The 24,384-nt window shown below is 40.1% G+C and overlaps 1 protein-coding gene, 2 long non-coding RNA genes and 5 other non-coding genes across 8 annotated transcripts; 7 read left to right on the top strand and 1 right to left on the bottom strand.

Annotated features, from left to right (window-relative positions):
• Nucleotides 1-1,539: 1,539 nt before the first annotated feature.
• LOC125008947 (tripartite motif-containing protein 2-like) lies at nt 1,540-19,398 on the bottom strand. The gene is made up of 14 exons (XM_047586366.1): nt 19,256-19,398; nt 12,983-13,691; nt 12,739-12,887; nt 10,218-10,398; nt 9,852-10,111; nt 9,613-9,751; nt 9,344-9,529; nt 8,558-8,753; nt 7,914-8,017; nt 7,650-7,817; nt 7,369-7,537; nt 5,423-5,493; nt 5,150-5,290; nt 1,540-4,748 (listed from the first exon to the last, which is right to left on the bottom strand). The coding sequence occupies exons 2-14, from the start codon at nt 13,079-13,081 to the stop codon at nt 4,596-4,598; spliced, it is 2,016 nt and encodes a 671-aa protein (XP_047442322.1). The 5' UTR covers nt 13,082-13,691; nt 19,256-19,398; the 3' UTR covers nt 1,540-4,595.
• Nucleotides 19,399-19,991: 593 nt separating this feature from the next.
• LOC125010336 lies at nt 19,992-22,289 on the top strand. Its single transcript, XR_007113048.1, has 4 exons — nt 19,992-20,065; nt 20,783-20,838; nt 21,970-22,037; nt 22,244-22,289. It is a non-coding gene; the product is annotated as an uncharacterized LOC125010336 (long non-coding RNA).
• Nucleotides 20,880-20,973, top strand: LOC124999040. Its single transcript, XR_007111129.1, has one exon. It is a non-coding gene; the product is annotated as a small nucleolar RNA SNORD14 (small nucleolar RNA).
• LOC124999015 lies at nt 21,800-21,892 on the top strand. The gene has a single exon (XR_007111125.1). It is a non-coding gene; the product is annotated as a small nucleolar RNA SNORD14 (small nucleolar RNA).
• LOC124999022 lies at nt 22,078-22,170 on the top strand. The gene has a single exon (XR_007111126.1). It is a non-coding gene; the product is annotated as a small nucleolar RNA SNORD14 (small nucleolar RNA).
• Nucleotides 22,290-22,337: 48 nt separating the features above from the next.
• On the top strand, nt 22,338-24,299 carry LOC125010324. The gene is made up of 4 exons (XR_007113044.1): nt 22,338-22,357; nt 23,476-23,692; nt 23,955-23,997; nt 24,212-24,299. It is a non-coding gene; the product is annotated as an uncharacterized LOC125010324 (long non-coding RNA).
• LOC124999034 lies at nt 23,790-23,882 on the top strand. Its single transcript, XR_007111128.1, has one exon. It is a non-coding gene; the product is annotated as a small nucleolar RNA SNORD14 (small nucleolar RNA).
• On the top strand, nt 24,047-24,139 carry LOC124999027. The gene has a single exon (XR_007111127.1). It is a non-coding gene; the product is annotated as a small nucleolar RNA SNORD14 (small nucleolar RNA).
• Nucleotides 24,300-24,384: the final 85 nt, after the last annotated feature.

Genomic DNA, 24,384 nt, shown 5'->3' with positions numbered 1-24,384 from the left:
TCGGGCCAACTATACTATTCATGCTAAAAGACTGGGACTTGCGCACCAGCTGCAAGGTCTGTGCTGCTTTTGTTCCTTGTTTGCGGTAGTCGTGCTGAAATGAAGTCACAGGAGTTTCACACAATGTTGAGGGAGTACTACTTTTGTAATGGAAACATTCTCCAAAACAGACTAGCGTTGGGGTTGAAATAGAAATATCTGTGGGGTTGTTACCTATCAGAACCTTGTCTGTAGTTAAAGGAAACTGTTCCGATTCTCTGTTCTTGGTATTTGAAGCCCCTCAACTCCCCACCAATAAGTAAAACTGAAGAAGCAACTTGAGCCCCTCTCATATTGGATGAAATACCCTGGTCAATCGCAAGCTTTTTCGTCTGGTGTGAAAGGGTCAACCCGGGTCCAAAACCTGGCCATCGAACCAGAATATTTGTTGGCTCGGCTTTGATGTGACCAAGAATGCCCCATCGACCCACTAATTTACGCAATGACGTTGATGTACCTGCCTGACGTTTTCTGATTTTGTCACCAGACAGCCTGTCAGACTGTGTCAGTGTAGAAGCTCCAAGGCCATGTTTTGGTCCCATAGGAGACCTCGCAGTGTAGTGTACTTAATTATGTAATGATGACGTATGAGCATACCAAAGGCGATGTCAACCTGAGTCTGAAAATGTCAGCCCAGTATTTTCGATGTGAAAGGGGTATTGGACAAAACGTTTTCACGAAATTCTAGTTGTACCTCTAGTTCTAGTTCTAGTTTTTTAAAAACTACAAGTCTGGTTGCCTTTTTATACAAACCCCTTTTGGATGTACTGTACTTAGTACAGTTGTTGTAGTTTTATCTCATTTTATTTGGATATATACCGTACAACAAAAGGTACCAATTGCCCCCAAAACAAGTTTAATAAAGAGTAACTGCGGCCTGTGAATGATATGAGGAACACAAATATCTTCTCTCTTATAAACGGGCTGTTTCATGTTCCCTGACCAAGACTCCAGCTTCTTGTTTGCTGGGCATTATCCCTGATGAACTATAGATGTGGGGACCCAAGAGACAATGGGGTACAATGGCAATGCTAACAGGATGTAGAATGTTGTAAGGCAATGGAAGTAAGTCACACCATCATCTTTTGAATACTGGATCGAGCTAATGTCATGTAAGACATATTGAAACGTATTCCTGAACATATGGAGCTCATTTCTGCAGTATATTAAAGACTATGTTATATATTATACTATATTAAAGATGGGCTGGATCTGACCTAACACTTTTTGAAGTAACATGTGCCATACCCTCCCTAATTTAGTTAATTATTTTTTTTGTTTGTTCGTTGTTTTAACTACTTCTATTCAGTCAATTATTACTGGCTTGTTCAAAAACAAAAACATCATAACTTATATTGTATTAATTGTGTTTCACTGATGAAGATCTCCACTGACTTTGAATTATATCAGTGGTCATAATGTTATGGCTGAGAGGTGGACTATCAAGAACACATTGAGATATTTAAATAAACAAAATAAACTCACAGTGACTGGCACCCATTTAGGAATCATTGTTTTATTTTAGTTTTGGGTGTGTGTGAATATTAAGAGATAGCCCATAACAGTGAGACGACATGGCAGGGGGTAATTACAGAGACAGAGAGAACGAGCAGGCAAGTGACACTGTAAAAAAACTGAAAATATGATCATTAAGAGCTTTGATCCAAACTTCCACTCATCTGTAATAAACTGTTCCAAAGGGTTAGTAGCTGATGCTTTCTTGTTTTATGTTGGCAAAATGGTTCAAATCAAGATTACTGTGAAGGCATCCATCATATCAACTTTGAAACAACATTCATTTGTACTACCGACATTAAGGCCCAGATTACTATAACAAACATTGACAGATTTTGTGGAAACAATCAATCGCGCCAAGAAATGCAAAAAATCTTCTTCCCAGCTCATTCTTTATGAGTTTTTCTCCGAGATCCAGCAGACGGAAATAAACTTCTAACAATCATTAAACAGACGGACATTCAGCACAAATGGGACTCCATGAACATGCACTCACGCTGTTTTTTTAAAAAAAAAACTACCTTGTGTTATCCTTCAGCAATGACACCAATGGCTAAGACCAAACAAAAACTGGGTTCGTCTGTAAGTAGTCACAAACAAAGTATAAACATTCGAACACTGATTTGTCCACTCACAACAACAATCATATTTTTGATTCAGCCTAATACAGAAAATGTATATTAAAAAAAAGAAGACATGTAATGGGCACTTAATAGATTCAATGCACATGGTGGAACACAATCAAATGGCAAGAATAAGATTAATCATAAGGTACAAAAATAATAAATAAACAATAAATAGCAGTCATAGCTTATACAACTTAAAAGACATTTACCGGCTACAAACATAGTGTATTGATTATTGTTTATTCTAGCTGAGTGATGGATGGCGTTGTGTAAATAACTGGTTGGACCACAAGCATCTGCTAATTGAAATGGTTTCTGTATATTAATGGTGCACGTTAAAGCTCTGCAACTTTTTTTTCTTCAACAGCTGATGTAAATGCTTTGTAATATTGTTACAATCACGTAGCACTTTTTCAAGATTTGTAAATGTATTGTTTTTGTTTTTTTGTTTTTAATTCCACATTTTCTTTCATGTCCTTTACTGTACCTTATCATCAGTGGATATGAATAGTTTGAACAGTTTTCCAAAACGGGACTTCTTCCAATGTTAGCAAATCACGCACGATGGCGGCGCCATGCTGCCAGAGCACCGAGGTGTCCTTCATTTGTCGAAAAACCTTCTAGAACCTCTGGCAGAAAACAGCGGAAACGAAAACGTGTGGATGAATGTTACTGGTTCCAAACACGTTTCAATTACTTCGAGCATTGTACGTGATATTATTAAAGTTATTCTCACAAATATATAGCATATATTTATAGACGTTTCCTTTTTTTCTCCGTCTCTCCAAGGAAAAAAAATATATATATGGACACTCAAACCAAGCAGAGAGAGAGAGAGAGGGAGAGAGAGAGGCAAGGCTTCTCATCAAAATGGACACTTGTTCGGAAATCAGAATTAGAGTCAAGCAATCGTTTCTTAAGGATGATTGCATCGCCTACGACTTGTAAATGATACTAGCATTATGGGAAATAAAATAGACATTCCATATTCACACAGTCCTAATATACAAACACTTTGCCACAGGCTAAAAGAGGTCCATGTCTTCTGGTGAGTTCACACTAGTCGTAAGAGTGAGACAAGCCACAAGGAGTTAACGTCTGACAAGAAGGGCAACCTGACAGTTGAGCTTCTTGTTGCGACCTAGCATAGACATTTGAAGCACCTAATTTAAACCCCCGTGTCTGTAACATTACCGAGTAGGTTTCCCACAATGTAGCTAGCAAAGCTGACGAGTTGTAGTTTACCATTACATGGAGTTATGTGACTTAGATTCAGGAACAAATCCACACCTCAAACATCCAATCTCCCACGCCTCCCTATATAAGTGTGTCTAACGTCTCCTTGGCCCCCTCCTTGCCTGCCCTCTCTGGACTTTCTTCTTCTCTGCAATCTCACTGCAGGGGGACACAGATCTAAAGATTCCAGAGATACTGCCCTCACCTTGAACGTCACACCCTGGATTCCTGCATCTTAACATCAGATGACTTCTGCTTCTTCCTTTCTCCCATCCCCTCGACCCCTTTACCTCATCTCATCTCCCTACCTTTGCCTATCCATAACGTGGTGAAAACAAACTACTTTGTACCTGAGGTGTGATCTTATTAGTGAATCTACTTTTAAATGGCCATCCTCATGCAGTCACCGGAATTATAACTCTCTTTTTCTCTCTGCAAATCCATGCTTTATATTTAAAGTTTTACACTTTGCTGCACAACTGCATCTACTTTTGTACTAGTTTAACAGTAACTGCTATGCTCGTGAATTGCTAGGTTCCAAATTTTAGTGTGGCACTGAACCCGTGAGGGTAGTCTGCTGTAAGGAAACAGAATAACTACTGGTGTTGTAGACATAGATATCTTTTAGCTCATTGACCATTATTTTGTCTTTTCCATACAATTCAAGAAGGCAGAGCATTGGAAAACATTCCTCCAATCATTCACCTCAAATTGTCTCTTGGTTTTTAATGTATTCATGCCTCTGATAGTTCTTCCATCCCTTAGTCAATCACTTCCATCATACCCTTGTCCTATTTTTCGTCAAATCCTTTTTCATCCAATCCTCTGTTGTTTCTTCTATGCCAAACTGACAGAAAGAGTAATTCAACATCATCAATCCATCGTTGCATAACTTGCATCAGTCCTGCATCCCATTCTGTAAAATTTCTCACGCGTGACTCAAGATTTCTGACATTACCATTGTGATTCTAGTAATGTAATGATGGCAACTCAGCTAATCCTTCTTCTTGGCTTTTGTTTCCTTTCTATCTATAATTCCTTCCATTGATACAGGCAGCAGTAGAGGTTCGTGCAGCAATCTCTAACATTTGAAGTCATGCATGGTGTCACAACCCCACTTCATCAACCGTTCCCTCTGTCCACCGATCTCCTGCCTCCGCCGTCACATCCCAGCGTCTGTCATTGTAGGTAGCGGTAGACTTTGAAGCAGTGGTTGCCAGAGTCAGCCACCACTACATGTCCGTCTGAGGTCAGAGCCAGGCCTTGGGGTCCGTACAGAGGGTCGGCAGACGTGTTGATGTAGGACAGGAAAGAGCCGCTTCCATCAAACACCTGGAAATATTTGATTGGAGAAAACAATCATCATAAATCATTTTCCAAGAAAGGCTCATTCATAAGGATGGGTATCAACATTTGGTACCATAATGGCACTGGTGCTGACAGTAGTCTGAAAAGCAATTCAGATTTGGTCACATCAGTTTTTCACCTGCATGGATGGAAGTGAACTTTCAAAATGTCTAAGACCAAACGTTTGTCAAAAGTTTGTCTGTACTTCATCTCAAAAGATGCAGACTGGGCAACATGCAACAAGGGAGGTAACACCTGCAATTAGATTCAACATCTGACCCCGCATAGCATTTTTTTTTTTTGGCACCGGTATCAGATGAAAACTTAACAATACCCATCCCTACTCATTCACATGGCATGCTGAAAAGCCCTGCACAATATTGTACCTGGATTCTACTGTTGCCCCAGTCAGCAACAATGATGTTCCCATTGATGTCCACAGCTACACCTGTGGGGGCGTTGAACTGGCCGTTTCCTTCGCCATTTGAGCCAAACTTCAACACCAGCTCTCCCTCAGGCGTGAAAACCTGACCGGAGTAAGAAGGAGAAAGCTTCTAACATGTCCTGCCAAAGCATCATTGAGCTAAACATTTCACATTCACCTGTTTGCCTCTATAGGCTATGTTAGCAAGGTACAAAATACTGTACATGCTGAATACCTTGACAGAGTGGTTATGGAAGTCAGTTACAATGATTTCATTGTTCTTGTTCACTGCTGCAAAGTGTGGACCTGCAAAGCCAGAGAAATGACAAAAACAGGTTGTACATTCAGTGATTACACTTCAGCTAACAAACTGTTTTCTATCATTACACTACGGCTGCTTACATCACTTCACTGTTACTGAAGAAAGTATTCAAATTTCAAATATTCAAATTTAAATAACTTTTAAATTGCTTTCAGAGGTTATTCTTTCAGTCTCGTAAGCTTAGGACAATTCAGATGCTGACCTACAATGGGACATCAATAGCTTTACGTAATTACGCTGCAACTCTCACTTTTAAGATTTTTTAAACCCCTGGAAGAGCTTTAAATATTTACCCTTACCCTAGCCTTTAGGCTGACCCTCGTTTCTATTTAACATGCACATCTATTTTCAAAAATACAGCATCTTTACAATGTAAAGAACACTGAGCTAATATGTTAAATTGACTGTGTAACACCTTTTAGTTACACACACAGAGTAATCCCCAATATTTCCAGTTTAACTATGTTGAGCAATACAGTCTGAATGAGTTTTTGGTTGTTGTAGTTCCTTGTTTTCACCAGCAGGGTGCGCAATTTCACTCACATTAACACTACTCGCGCTCTTAGCTGCCGCGTTTGTTCTGCTGGGTTGTTTTTTTGTTTTTTTTTTTGTCTTGCACCGAAGCCGACGAGATCAGACGCACTACGGCTGAGAGAGAGCATGTTAATGTTAATAACTCGATGAAAAGTGATTAAAACTTTATTTCATTTTGAGTAAATTGTTCCGGAAGGTATCCGCACCCGTGAGGAGGTTTTTGGGTGCTGGACAGCACTGTGTCATCGTGTTTTGTGAGAAGAAAAACTCCGGTGAGTAACCATTAGCGCTTAGCATAGTATGCTAGCAGCTGTCGATGATGGCTAATTGCTCACTCATTTTATGGAAAAGGTATCTTTGTTATGTATTGTTATGCTTTGGAGACTATGTTTAAAACCAACCGGAGACCGATGAATGTACATGTGTGAATTGAGGATGTATCTCATGGTATTTTTGTGGAAAATTGTCTGTGTGAATGTTCACGTTAGTTGCTTTAAGATTAAAGAGAGAGGGAGAGAATAGATACGGCGCAGTTGATTAAGATAAATGTATAAAGAGAGATAAAGAGAATAAGAATATATTTTAAAAGCTGCTGCTCTATGCAGGTTGTTGTTTTGTATGAGTGGATTGTGATGGAGCCAGAGCCCGGACCAGAGGGACGTGGAGCAGTACACCGGCTTACATGCGTGGAGGGTGTAACGTCGGAGGCAGCTTCATCGCGCATCTGGAGCTCATCTACCACATCATACAGATGAGAAACAAAACCACACTACCCGGGTAGATGAACAGATACATCAACTAATACACAACCATACATTGAAGGACTGCCACACATACTTACATTGAATACGGACGCACTGAGGACACTGACTAATTTGGACTGTTGACTTTGCTGAACTGTGTTGCTTTATTATTTTGGGCCCATTTTTTCCTATTTTATTTGCACTATGAACAATATTATTTCTTTTTTATATGCTGTGAAACTGTTGGGTTGTTGGTTACAACTGATGTTGTTAAGTAGGTTGATTTCTGGGGGTTGATAAAGAAATATAAATTCATTCGTTAGCTGAACTATTTTGAGTTGGTGAAACTGAAGAGTGGCTTCCTGCCAGTAATTTTTTTTTTTGTCACTGTTCGCAAACTGTTGTCCGTGTCACATATATCCTCCTTGAGTGAAACTATATCTTCTGATTTGGCCTAAATTGAAAGAACATGATAGTCACCTTAGTTCATGTACAGTAGACAGTGTTACAACTGCTTCTTAAATGTTGTGACGATGGGATGGTGGTAGTTATACGTGATATGAGTAACTTGACTCATTCTACCTGCAAACTGCTTATCACCGTTGCCTCTACTGCCAAACTTGGTGATGAGCTTGCCAGTCAGCTGGAAGATGAAGACGGTACACGCCTTGTTGTCCACCACGATCACATGGCCGTTTTGGTCCACTGAGACGCCCTTCGGCCCCATAAGTCTGCCAGAGCCAAGCTTTGCCTGGTGGATGACCAACACAACCAATAAGGATGAACAGCATCACAACAACACGCAAGGCCATCAGTCTTTAAACAGCTAATCTGTATTAACTTCTATTAGCTGCACAACCTACCTTAAACTTGCCCTCGGAGGAGAAGATGCTGACCCACTTGTTGTCATAGTCGGCGATGATGATGTCGCCACTGGGGTGCACGGCGACACCCGTGGGGCGCTGCAGTTGCCCGGGCGACCGTCCCCGCACACCAAAGCGACTTTTGAACTCTCCCTCATTGGAGAATATCTGCACAAGCACAGCATTCTTTAACTTGTAACCCAAGTTTGAACCTTAGCTCTAAAAACCTTTGAGGACGGGAGGACTGGACGAAACGTGCCTTACCTGGACACACTGATTGTTGCTGTCAGCAATCAGTATTTTGCCATTGGAGGAGGCAGCAACTCCTTGAAGATTGGTGAACTCTCCTTTATTCCTCCCCTTTGTTCCTAGAGAAGGCAGAAAATAGAAACTAAGTTTATCTGTTAATCTGGGGATGCATGAATACTTTTGACTGAGGCACATTTCGTTAAACTGTCAAGTGGGTAATTTTAGTAGAACATTCTTAACATTCTTTACAGGAACACAGTCTTTTTGGTTATACAATTTATTTTTTGTTAAGGTGTTTAAGGTTTAAGGGTGTGCAGGATTATCCCAACTTTGTCGTCCCTATTTTCATACAAAAACATCTTCTGAAAGCCCAACGGGTCCCATTATACTGGTTTGTGTTTTATTATAGACCCCATGTTTTAACAATTTGATGAATGTGCACCATGACAAGTTTGGTTGCATTAACTACTCAGTCCTATATAACCAAGAAGCCTAAAAGCAACCATCAGTCTAAAGGTGGACACGCCAAATCACCAAAATTTAGATCTTTCAGAAAAGATGAACAATATGTCACTGAGCATTTAAACGGCAAATCGGTGTAACACTACAGCAGGTTTCCGAATCTCTTGGTTTATCTACACCATTCCTTCTCATCTCACCGATCCTGAAGATGAGGTCATCTTCGATGGGGTTCTGAGTTTTGCGTCGAGGGGTGCCCAGGGCACTGCTGGCCCTCTTGGAGCCTTTCTTTTTCTGGCCGGGGGACTTCCCTCGTCTCTTTGCCCCCTCGGAGGAGCCTGTGGAAGGGGTGGCATTGGCTGCTGAGTTGGTTGCTGTTGTCGTGGAGGGAGATACCTGAAGAGGGACATGTTGCATACAAGGATGAAGTTTAAGGGTTGAACCAAAAAGAAAAAAACATCTGTTCAAGTTCAACAATTACCCTCAATAAAGTCCAACTTCCAAAATTCCAAGAATCCAAGATTCCTAACTTTTAACTGAGAGTCAGTTCATTTCACTGCAATCTTGCTTTGGACCAAGGAGGTAGAGGCAACTTTGAGGCACTTTTACAAACCACACTTTACCCAAAATTCATTGAGTTAACTTATTTATCCAGACTAGACCTCATTTTATTTTAACATTTGATCGTTTAGCATGTAAGATATCGGGCCAATGATTTAAAATTGCTAAAAGAAGCAGTATTCTCCAACCAGAAATACTTTTCTGAAAAGTTCAAAACTGTCAAAAATGTGTTAAAGGTAGAGTCGTATAATATGGAGCTAAAGTGTTCTCGCCCAATTTCCAGTCTGAATATTTGGACAAGTTAAACACTTTTACTTTCAAACAAGGTCAGTTGCCCTGTCAAGCTTCCAATCATCCACATGTTGAGCATACATGAAGTAGCCTTTACGCTCATTAGCACAATTAAAAGAAAAAGCTCTACCCACCTCTACTTCTGCCTCTATGGCCCTGGTGACGGTCAGTTTGAAGGGACTTCCCTTGATGTGCTGGTCGTACAAACGAAGTGCCAGTGAAAAGTCGCCCTCCTTTGGCACTGTGTACACAAACTCATACGTCCCGTTCTTGTGGTCCAATATTTCACCATCAACAATGCTGCCATCTGGGGTGAATACCTGCATAAACACATGGGTATATATGTGGCCATGGGTTTACATTGGATTCAGAGTGAGGGTTAGGGTTAGGGATTAATACAAACCTCAGCTGACAGGATCGCATTGCCACTCTTACAGGCTCCCCCTGACTTGTCTCTTGTTACAATGGTAACCGAGGCAGGATATCCCACAATGCACTGTTCCAGGCCAATGCCCATGGCTTCGCTCTGGCTTGCCACCGCGCTGAGTGAAGAGGAGGAAGACATAAGCCAGTAAAACATTATTAAATGCAAAATATTTCTTTCCTTTTTTTTTTTTAAACAGTTGCTTCACTTTTTCTCACCTGGTTGTGACAATGGTGCCCAGGTTGTGTATGGACTTCCTCAGACCGTCCGTCTCCATCACCAGATCCAGCTGGTCGTTTTCCTCCGGTTGGCACGGCAAACCAATTCCAGTCAGCTCCTGCAGCTTCTCTCCCAGGTCTCGTTCCACCTGCAGACTCGCCACACACGCCTCCCCAGCTAGAGCCTCCTCAGCCTGGGTACAGGTTGCTGTTATGTCCCCCTCTCCCCGGACAAGGCTGTCCACCTGGGCCTGGAGGACCTAGAGAAAGACACGGACAATCTTTTATTGTTGTCACTGATGACACTGATGATTGAAGCATCCCAGGTGCAGGAGAGGTTGGGCTTTTAACCATAGGGCTGTGCACCTTCTGTTTGAGCCCATATGTAACTTCCAGCTCCATCAGTAGAACACTCTTCCGAACATCCAGCTGCTTGTGCAAGTCTTCGAAGCTCGACTGGATGTCCTCTTCGATGGAAGCTCTCTGACTGGTCAGCTGCTGAAGGATCTCCTTGACGAAGGACAGCGCATCTGAAATTTGAGGGAGTCTGGAGGGGAGAGGTAATGAAATCAAACGTTTGTGGCTAATATCCTGAGCACCTTTAACACAGCACAGACAAGGGAAGGCAGGTTAACAAACCTCTCAACAATGAATTATCTTTATTTTTCTGTGAGAAAACAACAGCTTTAAATCATGAAAAATGTAATCTCTTGCATTCCTCTGTCTGTACACTAGATGGCAGCATCTCCTTTTAAATCCATTAACAGTCTCTCAGTATTTATTGCTGCTTGTGTATCCTCTGAGCCGTGATGCAATTTAACCTATTGAATTAAACGTCATTTAGAAGACCACTTCCCAGTTACATGTATTTATTACTATTTATTGGAATTAACTTCACTTGACGCAACTGCAACAAATCTTGCTTGAGAAATAATTCATTTTCAAGAGACAACTGGACTAATGAACACCTCATGAACCCAAAATCTATAAACTCAAGACAGATCAAAGGGGTTTTTCAAGTTCATCAATCATCATCATTGACATGTCATTATATTACAATAATAAATAGAAATTCCTGCACACTGGTGCTTTAAACACAAGCCATTAGTGCTTATTACACAAAGCTGCAGGAAGCAGAGCCCCAGATCATCATTGTAATGGTGCGTTCACACTAGCAGTGAGAGAGCAACACATTATAACACTTTTTAAATGGAGGCTGGTAACATTCTCACTGGTCGATACACATCGAGCAAGAGGCAAGACATTAAAAGTTGAACTGACTCCAACTTTTCTTTGATGGAATGTGTTTGCTTCACCCTTTCTCATGTTATACGTCATATGAGACTTTAAGTGACACTCAGATGAAAAGTCTGTGACAATGTCGCTGGCAACGCTGACCAAGTTGTAGCTGTTTGTAGCTTACAGAATGAATACACCTGCCTCTAGGATTTGGTGATGCGAGGTGAGGTTTCAAGTGATGCATGTGCACATCAATTGTTTGAATGTAGCATCACGTGAAATCATGCATAAATAGATGCTCTTATGACTGCAAGTGACAAAAGGTACAGCCATCTGAGTGTCACTTTAATTCTCTGTAGTTTTGGTGGTAATGTGGTTTGTTTGGAATGGGAATGAATTGTACATACAACAAGAGAAAGTTACATGTATGGAGTGACGTCACAGAGGACAGGTTTGGGACTGTCACTGAAAAAATAAAGGTTGAAGAGAACACACAGGACTAGTTGACATGTCTCTGTTGAAGCCAGCTTTCATGTTGCTTATCTAGCCAAAACCTTAACAATAAGTGTTTGACGTTAGAATGAACGCATCATAGGACATGGGCCTCTTTTAGCTGTGAAGTGTTTGTGTATTAGAACTGTTTGAATATTGAACATGTATTTTATTTTTTATATTTTTTGGTGTTCTTTATCGCCATGGTAATGCAGGTATATCATGTGATTGTTTATCCTCACTGTGATTCTTGGTTGATGTACAGTAAAATGAAGGATTGAAGGGAGACCAGGCTTAGATCTCCCCACGCATGTGAGCTGCTGCAAAAGACTAGCCAGCTAAATAGTTAGCTTTGCAATTTGTATCAATTAAAGAAGGACGACTAAGACTGGACCAAGTAAGATTTGTTTGAGTCTGGCAACCAGTGGCTAGTGTTCGGACTATGCAAACCTGGCTGACCATGCAGTGACCATGTATTTGTCATCTTCTTTTTCCCAGACTTGTCCTCTTTTTTTTTTGAGTCATTATTAGACAGGATGAGATGTTACAATCCCTTGTGCCATGATCTGAGGCAAAATGCATTTAGAAGCCCAGTCCAACTGAAAAACCGAATAGCAGGCTAGCAGTCAGCTACCAGCTAGCAACCAACAAGAAGACACCAGCTAACTAGCCTAGCCAACAGCAGTGGGTAAGAAGTGGGATATGTGACTACAGGTCAACCAACACAGTTAAACCCAAACTTTGAAACAGTTTCAGAATTGTCCATGATTTTGTTCTGCTAGAGTCTCAAACATGTTTACATTGAATTTGCATTGCGTTTCTCTGTGTCCACCACTTAAGGGTGACAAGGACATTGCTATAAATGTCAAATCTGGTCACCCTAACTTGGTCATTGTAAAAGTAGTTTACAAGCCAAACAGGTGTGGGCAATCTTAACTCTAATTCTGATTAAACGATTGGTGAGACTGGTTCTTCATATCGCCGGTTTGTGGTGAAAATGTTGTTTCTCATTGATCTCTCGCTGCTGCTTGAGTCAGAGTTTCATTTGTGAATGGAAACGGGAGTTGTTACCCTCAAAAAGCCTCCACAACAGTGTGGCCTCAAATCGCCTAAGAATACACTTTTATTTTAATGTCAAGGTAAACTAAAGTTGTACCTGTTCTGGACTGCCACCACCCTCTCCTGCAGGCCGTTGCGGTGCTGCTCCAGGGCCTGGCTTAGCGGCACCTTAGGGTGCTCCTCATGCTCCGACATACAGTCTTCACACAAAGCACACCCGCAAGCTGAACAGTACAGATCAGCCACCTGCAGGTGGGAAAAATTGTGCAATGATAGCAGCGTAATGTCATCTGTTTGTAAACTTCTGCACTGATTGTGTAACCTCCATGCTGTGTCCTCACCTTCCCTGCATGTTGCGGGCAGGTGTTTTTGCCGGGCGGCGCCTCCAGGACGGTGCACTCCTCACTGCTGCTATCTGGGGAGTGTTGGTGGGCCTCCATCTACGAGTGGCAGCCTGGTGGGGGTGAACCTCCGAACACGCCCCTTACTCCACACTGCAGCCAGGGGAAGGGGCTTTATGCCGGGAGACCAGGACTCCTACAGTCTTTGACTATATTTTGTTCTTTTGCAAACTTGCTCTCTGTTTACTCCATTGTACATTCAAGAAGAAAAAAACAAACATTCAAATGAACTCCTTACGAACTCTTGGCACATTTTGGCTCTCGAGAGAAGCTTCCCATGGTTTAGCTCCCCAAAATTCACAGGTAAGTCTTGTCCTTCATTAATTTGCAATCATTCACTTATCTCGTGTCTCCCGCTAAGAAGAGCAATTAATGTGATTTATTTGAGCCTGTGGCCAATTAAACTTGGCGTTTGTTGTTCCATTACATCCCTGTTGGGGGGAAAAGACGTCCAAGGATCCAAATGCGCATATATCTCCCTTCTGCTTCCATGTGTTGTCAATTCCAAGAGTAATGTGCACACCAAAAAAGGGAGAATGGTGGTGTAAAAGCAGCAGTCCAGTCCTCTTTGTCTGATTCGGGCAAAGTGAGGAACTTTCGTTTTAATTTAATTCAGAGGGTTCAAGCTGAGGACAGACTCCATTGTGTCCTGGGGAGAGGAGAGAGAGGGACGAGGATTAGTCAGAAAAGCAGGAAAACAGGAACAAACTACATACTCTCATACTCCATCATACGTGTTTGGGTATTATTATTACAACAAATATTTGCTGCGTGTGTAATGAGGTAGGTTGTACTTTCTAAATTTAGGTCACAATGCTGATGCTGCGGTTCTAAACACCTCTACACTGTGCTGCAATGAAACTGACTGCAGAGGGGTAACTGGGAAAATCCCACGCCAGAGAGTATTTCCTTGCCAGCCGGGTGTGCAATAGCATTAACAAGAGGGACACTGAGACAACCAGTGTTCAATAAGCTGCACAATATAGAACAAGCAACTGACACTCTTAATTTGACACACACCAATCAGCCACAACATTATGACCACTGACAGGAGAAGTAAATAACATTAAAACCATCTTGTGTCAATTCAGTGTTCTGCTGGGAAACTTTGGACCTGGCATTGATTCCTTCATGTGGATGTTACTTAGACATGTAGCACCCACTTAGACCAGACTAGACCCCCCTCCCCACTCCTTGATGGCAGCAGCCACCCCCAGCAGGATGCAGCCTGACACACTTCAATTAAAAAAACATGAAGAACAGCACGAGGTGTTGACCTGGCCTCCAAATTCACTCAATTCACTGACTGCTACTGTTTCTTCAAAGTAGCTAATGCTACCAAACCAAGACTTTGTTTTTGCTAGAAATATTGATTTGTAGCATAACCGTCAAAGACAAAAAGATGTTTATATATGCAGATGACACATTTTCCCATATTACTGTTGACCTTGTTGTGTTTTGCTTGTAGTTAGTGTTGGCAAACTATCATGTCAATACAGAAAACAAGACAGGAATTCATGTACAAATTGCAAATGTACAAAAGCGTGCACCAGAATAAATAAAGCCTCGGTTCACCACTGTTGGAATGCACATATGTTCCTTCCATGTGGCTCATTAGATTGCTGATCTCCACCAATTAACTCCCAGATAGTACAACCCTGCACAGAAAACCAGGGGCCAGATGGTACAATCCACAGCAGACCATCGCTTGCTTATACGACCAACAACGGGAGTGAATGGAAATTAAGATCCTAAATAAAGAGCTTCTGGAGGCAGTAATGTAGGTCATCGAAATGTCTTCAAAGTAACTGGGATGTGACATGGGGGAAGTGAGGTTGCGGTTTCCATGGTAACAGACTGCATGGAGGCAGGGGAGGGAGTCGTTGGCTACAACTCGGAAGAAATACAACAACGAAAAAGAGGCCTTTTAATCCTTAAATTCCTAAATGTATCTGTGTAGAAAGCATCTCAGTTCACACCCTCCCCCCTCATGTATGATACAGATGTAACGGCACTAATGTTGGATCAGGAAAACCAAAAAACTAAGACTCGTCAACTCAAATATTTTGCAGGTGTAGAAAATGCAGGATTGTGGCCTAATGGGATGTGGAAACTATTTAAAGAAATAACTGGTGTTTGGGGCTAAATACAAAAAATAAATAAACAAAAAAAATGAAAAAAAACAATTTGAACTTTAAAAAACAGATTCATTAAATAAATACAAAAAAAAATAATAATAATATATTGTACAGTTTATTTTTTAAACTAACTACAAGTTTATTACTGTTATATAAATTATATTTATTATTAGTAAATTATATTTAATTTAATAATATTTCTTTTACATTTTTTTAATATTAAAACTGAATAAATCCAATAACAATAACCATAAACAATATATAGAATTTTTTAAATTTAACTGATTTCATATTTTGATCAAAGAAACAAAAATTAAATATTAGTTTAATTTGCTGAACACTGCTGTAAATTAAGTATTAGTCCAGACCAAGTCATAGATACATGAGAAGAATAGAACTTTTCAGATTCTCTCTATGAAATTTGCTGATATTTAACATTTATAATTTCCCTTTCATTTTTAAATTCTTTAATTTAAAAAAAAATCCCCTCTCTTTGTGTCTGTTTTTTAATTTTTTATTTATTTTTTTTTGGTTCACTCTCGTATCTGTGCTTGAGCTGAATATTCCTATGAATAATTTATGGGGTGGAGAGATTATGGTTATGAGTTCCTTCTGATCCTGTATATAATCCTGTTTTAACGCCTCCTCCCCCAAATATTCTGCGCTGAAAACACGACGTCTGCAGCTTTTATCCTTTTACCCAGACCACCTCCTTGTTTAGGTCAGTCTGGGGATTTTTCTTGATATTTTATTTCTATTTTTTTTTTTTGTGTGTGTGTGAAAGAAATGCTTGGTTCGTCTTGTTTCCTACGCCCGAGAGACTGCAGAGCACATCGCCACACTTCCATTCATTCATACAGACACTGCTGTGCAATGCTGCAAAGGATTGTGGGACAACAACGAGGCAGTAACAGTCACAGAGCTGAAGACAATGACCCTCTTCTTCTTCTTCTTCTTGTTTAGGTTCGCCACATTTTAGAAATAGGTTGAGACCATGAGGTTCCGTGTTAGAAGCTACGTCTACACGGACTCTGGTATTAAACTAATGGTCAGAATAAAAGGTGAGGAGCAGAGTGACTTCAATAATAGTCAATAAATCACGAACAGGGAGGAGTTTCCAGGAGGGACAGAAACGTGGAGGTAGAAAAACAAAAGATGAACCAAGATGGAGTCCGTGTGGATATCTACTTCTGCTTCATGTCCTTTATTCTTCCTCCTCTTCATCCTCCTCATTTTTCTTCTTCGTCTTTTGTCTTCCTCTGTTTCCATTTCATCTTCCTCATCTCCTCTCCGATTCTTCCTCTTCCTTGTTGCCTTTCATGCTCTTTATCGTTCTTCTCTTCCCCGTCTTCTTGTTTTTCTCCTCCATCTTATTCCTTCTCTTCCTCTTCCATCTCCTTTCACCCTATTCTTCTTTTATTCTTCTTCTTCTTGCTTTTTCTCATCTCCTCTACTTCCTCGTCCTTCTCCGTCTTCTATTTCCAGTAGATTTGACTCTTCACAGCATCACAACCACTTTGTCAATAAAGTTCTACCGTGACTGATGTTTTTTTGTTGCTTTGTCTTATGTTTTAGTTGTTCTGTATCGTCTTACAGACATTTTGTTTCTTCTTTTTAGTCGGTTTATCTCTGGTTGAAACCGTTTGGCGTCCCTTCATAGCCACGTATTGTTCCTTTTCATTGCTTTCCATCTGTCTACAGCTAGTTTGCGTCTTTTTTAGTCAAGATCTAGGGCCATTTTATTTTTATTGGAGCAGATGTGCATCCCTCTCTAATCATTTTGGATCTCTTTGTCGTCATTTGTAATGCCTTGCATCTCTGTGTTGCACATTCTTTTGTGTCTCTTCATAGTCCTGTATTTGTCTCTTTGTGGTTGCTTAGTCTTATGTCTCTTGACTGTAGTTTTTTGTCATCCTTTTTTCTCTTTTAACCATTTTGCATCAGCTGTTGAGAATCTTTTCATGGTCATTTTAGGTGTTGTTTAATTTCTGTTTCCAGTAACTTCTGTCAATTTGTAGATTTCTTGCATCGCATAACAATCTTTTTATGTCTCTTGGTAGTTGTTTCCTTCTCTGCGCAGCCATTTTGCATCCCTTCACAGTTGTTATGCATCGTTTCATAATCTTATCTGTTTGTAGTTGTTTTGTGCCTCTTCATGACCATTTTGTGTCTCTTTGCAGTCGTTTCTGATAATTTGTAATACTTTTGCATCTCCTTTGTGGTGCCATTTTGCATGAATCTTTTCAAATCCATTTTGCATCTCTTGACGGTTGCAGTGTTTCTTTTCATGGTCATTTTATATCTTTCTTTTCATTTTTTTTTTATCAATTTGTAGTTCCTTTTGTGTCTTATCACTGTCTTTTATGGCACTGAAGTTGTTTTGCTTATCTTCACATTCATTTTTATGTCACTTTGCTTTCGTTTCTGTTATTTTATGCTTCTTTTTATTTTTCTTTGCAGCAATTCTTGTCAATTTGTAGTTTTCTTGCATCTTACCACAGTCTATTTGTGTCTCTTGGTAGTCGTTTGCTTCTTTGCATAGTCATTTTGCATCTATTTATAGTTGTTCTCATTCTCATTGGTGCCATTTTGCATCTCTTGGTAACTGCTTTAAATCTCTTCACACAGATTTTATGTCTTATCATGTTTGTTTTATCTCCCTTAATGCCCATTTTGTCTGTTTTTGCTGTCACTTTTATTACTTTGTAGTTTTATTGCATTGCCAGTCTTTGTATGTCTCTCTGTAGTTGTCTCTTTCTCCGTACATTTTGCATCCCATATTTTGTCATTTTGTCTTGTTGTGGTTGTTTTATCTCTATTCATTACCATTTTGCATCTCTTTGCAGTCATTTTTGTTAGTTTGAAGTTCTTTTGCATGTCTTTCTGTTTGCATCTATTAGTAACTACTTTAAATGCATCTTTTATGCATCATTTTATATTTCTTTGTTCTCTTTCTCTTCATAGCCTTTTGCATCTCTTTGCAGTCGTTTCTGTCATTTCATGTCTCTTTTTTATTTCTCTGGCGGTCATTTTTATCCATTTGTAGTTTTATTGCATCATATCACAGTCTTTGTGTCCTTCTTCGTTGCTCTCTGCACAGCAATTTTGGATCCCTTGATGGTCGATATGCATCTTTTCATGGTCATTTTATGTCTCTTTATGGTTGTTTTATTTCTCTTCATAACCATTTTGTCTCCCTTTGATGTCATTTTTGTCGAATTTGCATCATATCTCTTTGTATGTCTCTTGATAGTTGTTTGATTCCCATTTTGCATCCCTAGATGATTGTTATGCATCTTTTCATGGTCATTTTATGTCTTGTTATGGTTGTTTTATATCTCTCTTCGTTACCCTTTTGCATGTCTTTGCAGTTAGTTTGTAGTTCTTTTGCATCTCTCTCAGTAACGTTTTGAATCATCACAGCCATCTTATGTCTCCTCTCCACTGTTTTCGCGTCTCATTCGTGTCTCCTTTCAGTCATTCATTCAGCTTTCCACCAGAAATATCAGCTTTCAACGTTAATGTGGCCCTTAACCACTCGGGCCCGGGGACCCTCTCTCTGTTATATTCATTCCTGTTCAGTCATGTCCGTCTTTATATGTGGTTGTAAAAAAAAAAAAATTAAAAAAGAAAAGAAAAGAAAATGAGAGGCCAGACTCTGTTCACAGAAGTGACGTACCTCCTGTTACTGTTAGCACCCAGGATGCTAACCTGCACATACAGGCCTGACAGCACACACACACACACACACACACACACACACACACACACATGCACATGCACACAGACTTGTATAAAGCTGAGGTGAAACACTCACTCATTCATTCAATCACTCTCCACCTTCGTCCGTCCTGTAGTCTGTCCATCCTCGTTTCCTCCATCCCTCCCTCACCCCTCATCCCTCCCTCCCTCTCTCAGGGAGGAAACAGAGCATGCTACAGCTGTCACCCTCAAACATTCCTGCATCCATCCATCCATCCATCCATCCATCCATCCATCCATGCATCCATCAATAACCCTTCATCCATCCACCCATCCGTCCCCTCTCATCCCTCAAAATAGAGCGAGCCCTCACCATGTTTCCCAGAGTGTTTTCCAGCCTGAAGCCACCGCGTCATGATAGCGTCTTGTTTGCTGCCTCTCCTCTCTCTATCTGTGTGTGTGAGAGAGAGAGAGAGAGAGTGTGTGTGGGAGGGGGGGGGAGGATATCATCGTCACGGCAACACCAGCAGCAGCTTGCAGCAGCAGCAGCAGCACCACACTGACGAGGGGGGCATCTATCAGGGATCAATGCTGCATCTGCCAATGAGGACGAAGTTAAAGACAGAGTGTGGGACACGATTGGCTCTAGTATCCGTCACTGGAAATATGATGGTGCAGCTTGTTCTCTCTCTCCTTCTCTCTCTGTGAGTCTCAGTGTCTCTCGCCCCCAATCTCACTTGTAGCCTCTTGATGCAATTCTAGTTTCTCGTTTATTAATATTATTACTTATTATTACAATTATTTAACCATATGTACTTTATATATTTAGTTTTATTTGTTTTGATATTTCAACTTTCTTCAATTCACTACTGTAAAATAAATCGAACACATTAATAATAATATTAAATATTAATTTCAATATGCATTTATTTATTTAAAATTATATAAAAAAAAATGTTTTAATAAAAAACTAAACTGTCGAAAGAAATAAAATAAAACTAAATAAAATTATTTCAATCATGTTGTTAACAGTGTGGTACTTCCGCCTCCGGTCCAGGAGGTGGCGGCAAAAGAACCGTAAAGCAGTTTAGCGGCTGCCATGTTGGCTATAAAAGCCGTAAAAAAACTCAACTGGAGCCACTTGTTCCTGTTCCTGAGAGGTGGTGGAAGACGCCGTTTAAGGGTAAATATTACTCTGAATCTAAATTCTAAATCTTAAATTATCTATTTAAGTCACTCATCACAGTGTATTAAGTTGTTATGAGGCGATATTGATCAGAGTTGAGGAGTTAATGAAGCGGATGATCGTAGATTGTTTCAGTGCTGAAATCACGTTGAAAACTTTCCACGCGTTGTTGCGGCTTCTTGCATAAATATTCGATTAATTCGATTTTATTTAAAGTTGGACGTTGCTTAATTTAAAACCATAGTTGTTTGGTAGGCTGCTGTTAATAAATAAATAAATGAATGAAACCAGGTCTTCGTGTTAAACTAAAATACATCGTGGTTTTTAGTAACGTCAGTAAATCTAAATTGTGAATGAAATTATTTAAAATAAACTTTAAAACTTTATTTAAAATTGTTGCCTGCAGCCGAACACGTGGTTGAGGTGTGTGGTAGATTTGAAAGTGACACGATCTTTTTACCATGATGCTTATTTAAATAAATATTGAAATGTGCTATTTTAAAACTGGAACTTTTCTTTTTTTGTCATAGAATGATAAAATTTTAAAAGCTAAAAATTTTATATTTATGATTGAAGTCACAAAAACGAAAAATTGTTAAGACTGTCAAAATGTGAAATGAATGTAAACATGGGTGTATAATGTGTGTGTATAAAAATATATATATATATATATACGTTCCCAGCATTTTCCTAATTGCATTCTACTTCTGACAGATTAAATGTTCCAGCTCATGTGCTGAAGACCCCATCGCCACCTCTACCTGGGCCAGGTTAGTGTTTTCCTTTAATTCTATCGTGGTGTTTTCCCTCTGCGCTGTGATGATGCTTTTTCCTGCCATTCGTAGTTTCCACCGGAGGTCTAAACGACCGAAGACGGTCCAAACCTTCCTTGGATGTCTGAGCGTTCATTCATTCTTAAAGCTCTTTGGACATTTCCTTTATAGGTTTTCTAACCAGAAGTTTTCTTCACAGGTTTCCAGAACCGAAATGATCTCTCAGGGCCACCGTAGAGACGCGGCTCACCTGTGTAAAGATGGAGGATTCGGGTAACGGCTCAATTGAACCTGTAGACAGGTGAGGTGATAATTTAGTAAATATTTAACCTCTAAATATGCAGACTGGTTTAAGTTTCTGAATCATTTTGTGCTTCATGTACTTTCATCGCAGAACTAGAAAATACTGCCTGTATTTTGAGTAATTGGTGGTTTTCTTGGTGTTTTTACCACCGTCTGATTTGCCCTGGTGGATCTTTGCGGGAACATAATTGGGTCTCACTGGAGAAACTCCAGAACAACTTTCCTCTACCTTTTAATTTCGTGGGCAGGAAGTTGACTTTGTTTCCAGACTACGAAAATACAAGAAAATTGCAAATTTAAGCGAAATTTTTGTGTATACCAATATTGCACAACGGTATCGATTCAGATGGAGGGAAAAACTGACATTAATTGGTTAAATTGTGGAAGAGCTTTTACTTTTGTATGGTATACAACTCTAGTATTTTAGAAAATGTGACATAATTTGAATGAAATTTGATATTTAAATCTGGTTTCTCATGTATAACGTATATATCGAATGTAAATTTGAAGCCGTGTGGTCTCTACAGTGATTGGACGGTGGATAAATTAGGCCAAATTTGGACATGTCTGAGGGTTGTCTTCAGTTGAATGACGACTGGTAAACGGAGCTCTTGGTGTGATCAGATGTCTTAAACCAGTTCTGGTTTCCTGCTGTTCGCTGTGATGATGCTTTTTCCTGCCATTCGTAGTTTCCACCAGAGGTCTAACGACCAAAGATGGTCCAAACCTTCCTTGGATGTCTGAGCGAACATTAAAATGTCTTTTTATCTCCAGAGATCGTCTCTGCAGTCAGAACTAACTTTTATCTCAATCTCACTTTTTCAGGCTGATGAAAAAATGACCGATTGTAAATCTGTCAAGTCGTCGTCTGCTGGTCACAGCTGGAGAATCGGGTAAGTTTTAGGTTCATATCTAATAATGTCTTGGTGCTGCTCGCTGTGATGATGCTTTTTCCTGCCATTCGTAGTTTCCACCAGAGGTTTAACAACCAAAGACGGTCCAAACCTTCCTTGGATGTCTGAGCGATACATGCGAATAAAGCTGATGCTTGTTTATTCTGACCTCTTAAAACTAAATTTGTCTCTATTCTCACTTTCAGACTGAAGACTCCAGAGTCAGGTGGTCTGCTGAGAGTCAGGATCTGGGATAGATCTCTCTCTGATTCTGATCTCAATGCTGATGTCACTCCTGATCAATACCCTGATACATTTAGGTGTGTTGAACTGTACCATGTTCTAAAGTAAAGCTCATTTCCTTCAACCAAACATTACCAGAAAGATTAATTCCAACCAGAACAGAAACCAACTCCATCCCTCTTGATCTGCTTTGGGAGTTTAATCTGATTGCTTAAGGAATATTGGTGTTAATGTGAACACAGCCAGTGTCTAGAGGGGAAAACATTCACTGTCTTAAATATTGGTGTAGTTTGAGTTTAGCATTAAACATATTATAGTTTTGGAGGTTTCCTACTAAACAAGTTTGGATTTTACATGGAATTGAAGAAGTTAAACATGATGAGGACAAACCTACATCAGTTATTCCCAACCAATGTGATCCAATTTCACTTAATTGATCAGGAAATGATTTGCTGCAGATCATGAGTTTTTGTTTATGTCGGCAACATACAGCGAACAATGAAATTGTCTACCACTAGAGGGCAGAAAGGAAGATGATTAACCTGTTGAACAAAATGCTTGGAGTGAGTCAGTGGTGATAGTGATGGATAAATACTGGAAAAGAGAAAGTACTCAAATTGAACTGGCTCCAAGAGAAAGTTCTGACCCAGATGAAGGTCCAAGTATGAGAAGTGGTCAGAAATGAAGGTTCTTTCCTCTGGATTTACTTTTACCGGTGAACCAACTGAGCTCATTCTGTAAAGCTGTAAAGGTGTTTTTTGCAGAGCCTCGGTCCCATTACCAAACAAAATGCCTGTAGAGGATCATCGTTTCATTATATACACTTTGACATTTTTAATTGGTACCGTGGGATTTTTCAAATGTAAAATATGTGCCACAACTCAAAGGTTGGGAAACACTGTGCTAGATGATTTTAGAAGCAGATTCCATCTTGAGCCTGATTTATCATTGCCGTGTTTTCTGCAGCACAACCTCACATGTGACTTTACACTCGTTTCTTTTCACAATGGACCTAAAACCCCACTCTAAGAATATTTAATCAGAGCAGGAAAATTAGATTTCCAACATTTCATCAACTTGCAAATCTGAGCTGACTTTGAAAGCGTGTGTACAAATTTTGCAAACATAAAAGCTATTTGTATAAAAATGCATCGCTTGTGTCTGTAGATCAAACTGTTTTGTTTTTCCTTTACAGCTCTTCAACATGTGTCCACTGCACCAGAGCCAGCCCAGTGTACTTTCACTCCACAATCACCAGCAAGTTTCATGAGAGCCCAGGGCCTGGACCTGCAGTTTGGGTTGGGAGGGAAGGCAGACGTGGGGAGCACCATCTAGTTTCAAAGACCCCGTGGCCCTGGGGTGAAGACGACACTCTAGCATTGAAGCTAATCACTGAAAGTGGCATAATTAAGGTATTTTTATTTTTAAATCATTTTGATATGTGCTGTTGCTGCTCTAATCCGTAAAGACTGAATGTAACTATATTTATCTGTGATATTGAAGCACAATTCGCCGTGATGACATGTTTTCCTGCCATTCGTAGTTTCCACCGGAGGTCTAACGACCAAAGACGGCACAAACCTTCCTTGGATGTCTGAGCGAATTAAAACAAATCACTGACGACCTGTTGAGTCTGATTTACTGTGACTTTAACTCCTTTTCCTCCTCTTTCAGGTTGAAGGTCTCTGCTGGCTGAAGGAAGCAGTCCTTCATCCAGGTTGGTCTCTTCTTAAGCTTGAAGTCCATGATGATAAACCCATGTTTATTCGCTGTGATGATGCTTTTTCCTGCCATTCGTAGTTTCCACCAGAGGTTTAACAACCAAAGATGGTCCAAACCTTCCTTGGATGTCTGAGCGACTTGCGCTCCCGTAATGACGGTCGGTTTGAAGTTTAATTTTCTGGACTCATCGTTGTCGTTTCTTGCCACAGGTCGACTGAACCCAGAACCAGCGCTTCAACCTTTGACGTGATGAGAAGACGAGACGTGTTCCCGGAAAGAATGTCCTATGCTTCACATGCGTCGGATTCCACTTTGTTTAATGCTTTTTTTTTTTTTCAAACTACTTGAAATGTTTCAAAATAAAGAAGCAAACTGAAGTTCA

Source organism: Mugil cephalus, chromosome 1 (genome assembly GCF_022458985.1).
Source record: "Mugil cephalus isolate CIBA_MC_2020 chromosome 1, CIBA_Mcephalus_1.1, whole genome shotgun sequence".
Taxonomy (NCBI): Eukaryota; Metazoa; Chordata; class Actinopteri; order Mugiliformes; family Mugilidae; genus Mugil; species Mugil cephalus.
The sequence above is the reverse complement of the archived record's forward strand: the minus strand, read 5'-3'. Positions and strand labels throughout refer to the sequence as shown.

Excerpts from the sequence above, each read along its gene's own strand:
- LOC125008947 (XM_047586366.1), bottom strand. The coding sequence starts at position 13,081 with ATGGAGGCCCACCAACACTCCCCAGATAGCAGCAGTGAGGAGTGCACC. Across the intron at positions 9,752-9,851 it reads GGCACCATTGTCACAACCAG|CGCGGTGGCAAGCCAGAGCG; the intron begins GTGAGAAAAAGT and ends CTCTTCACTCAG. Across the intron at positions 9,530-9,612 it reads ATGCGATCCTGTCAGCTGAG|GTATTCACCCCAGATGGCAG; the intron begins GTTTGTATTAAT and ends GTGTTTATGCAG.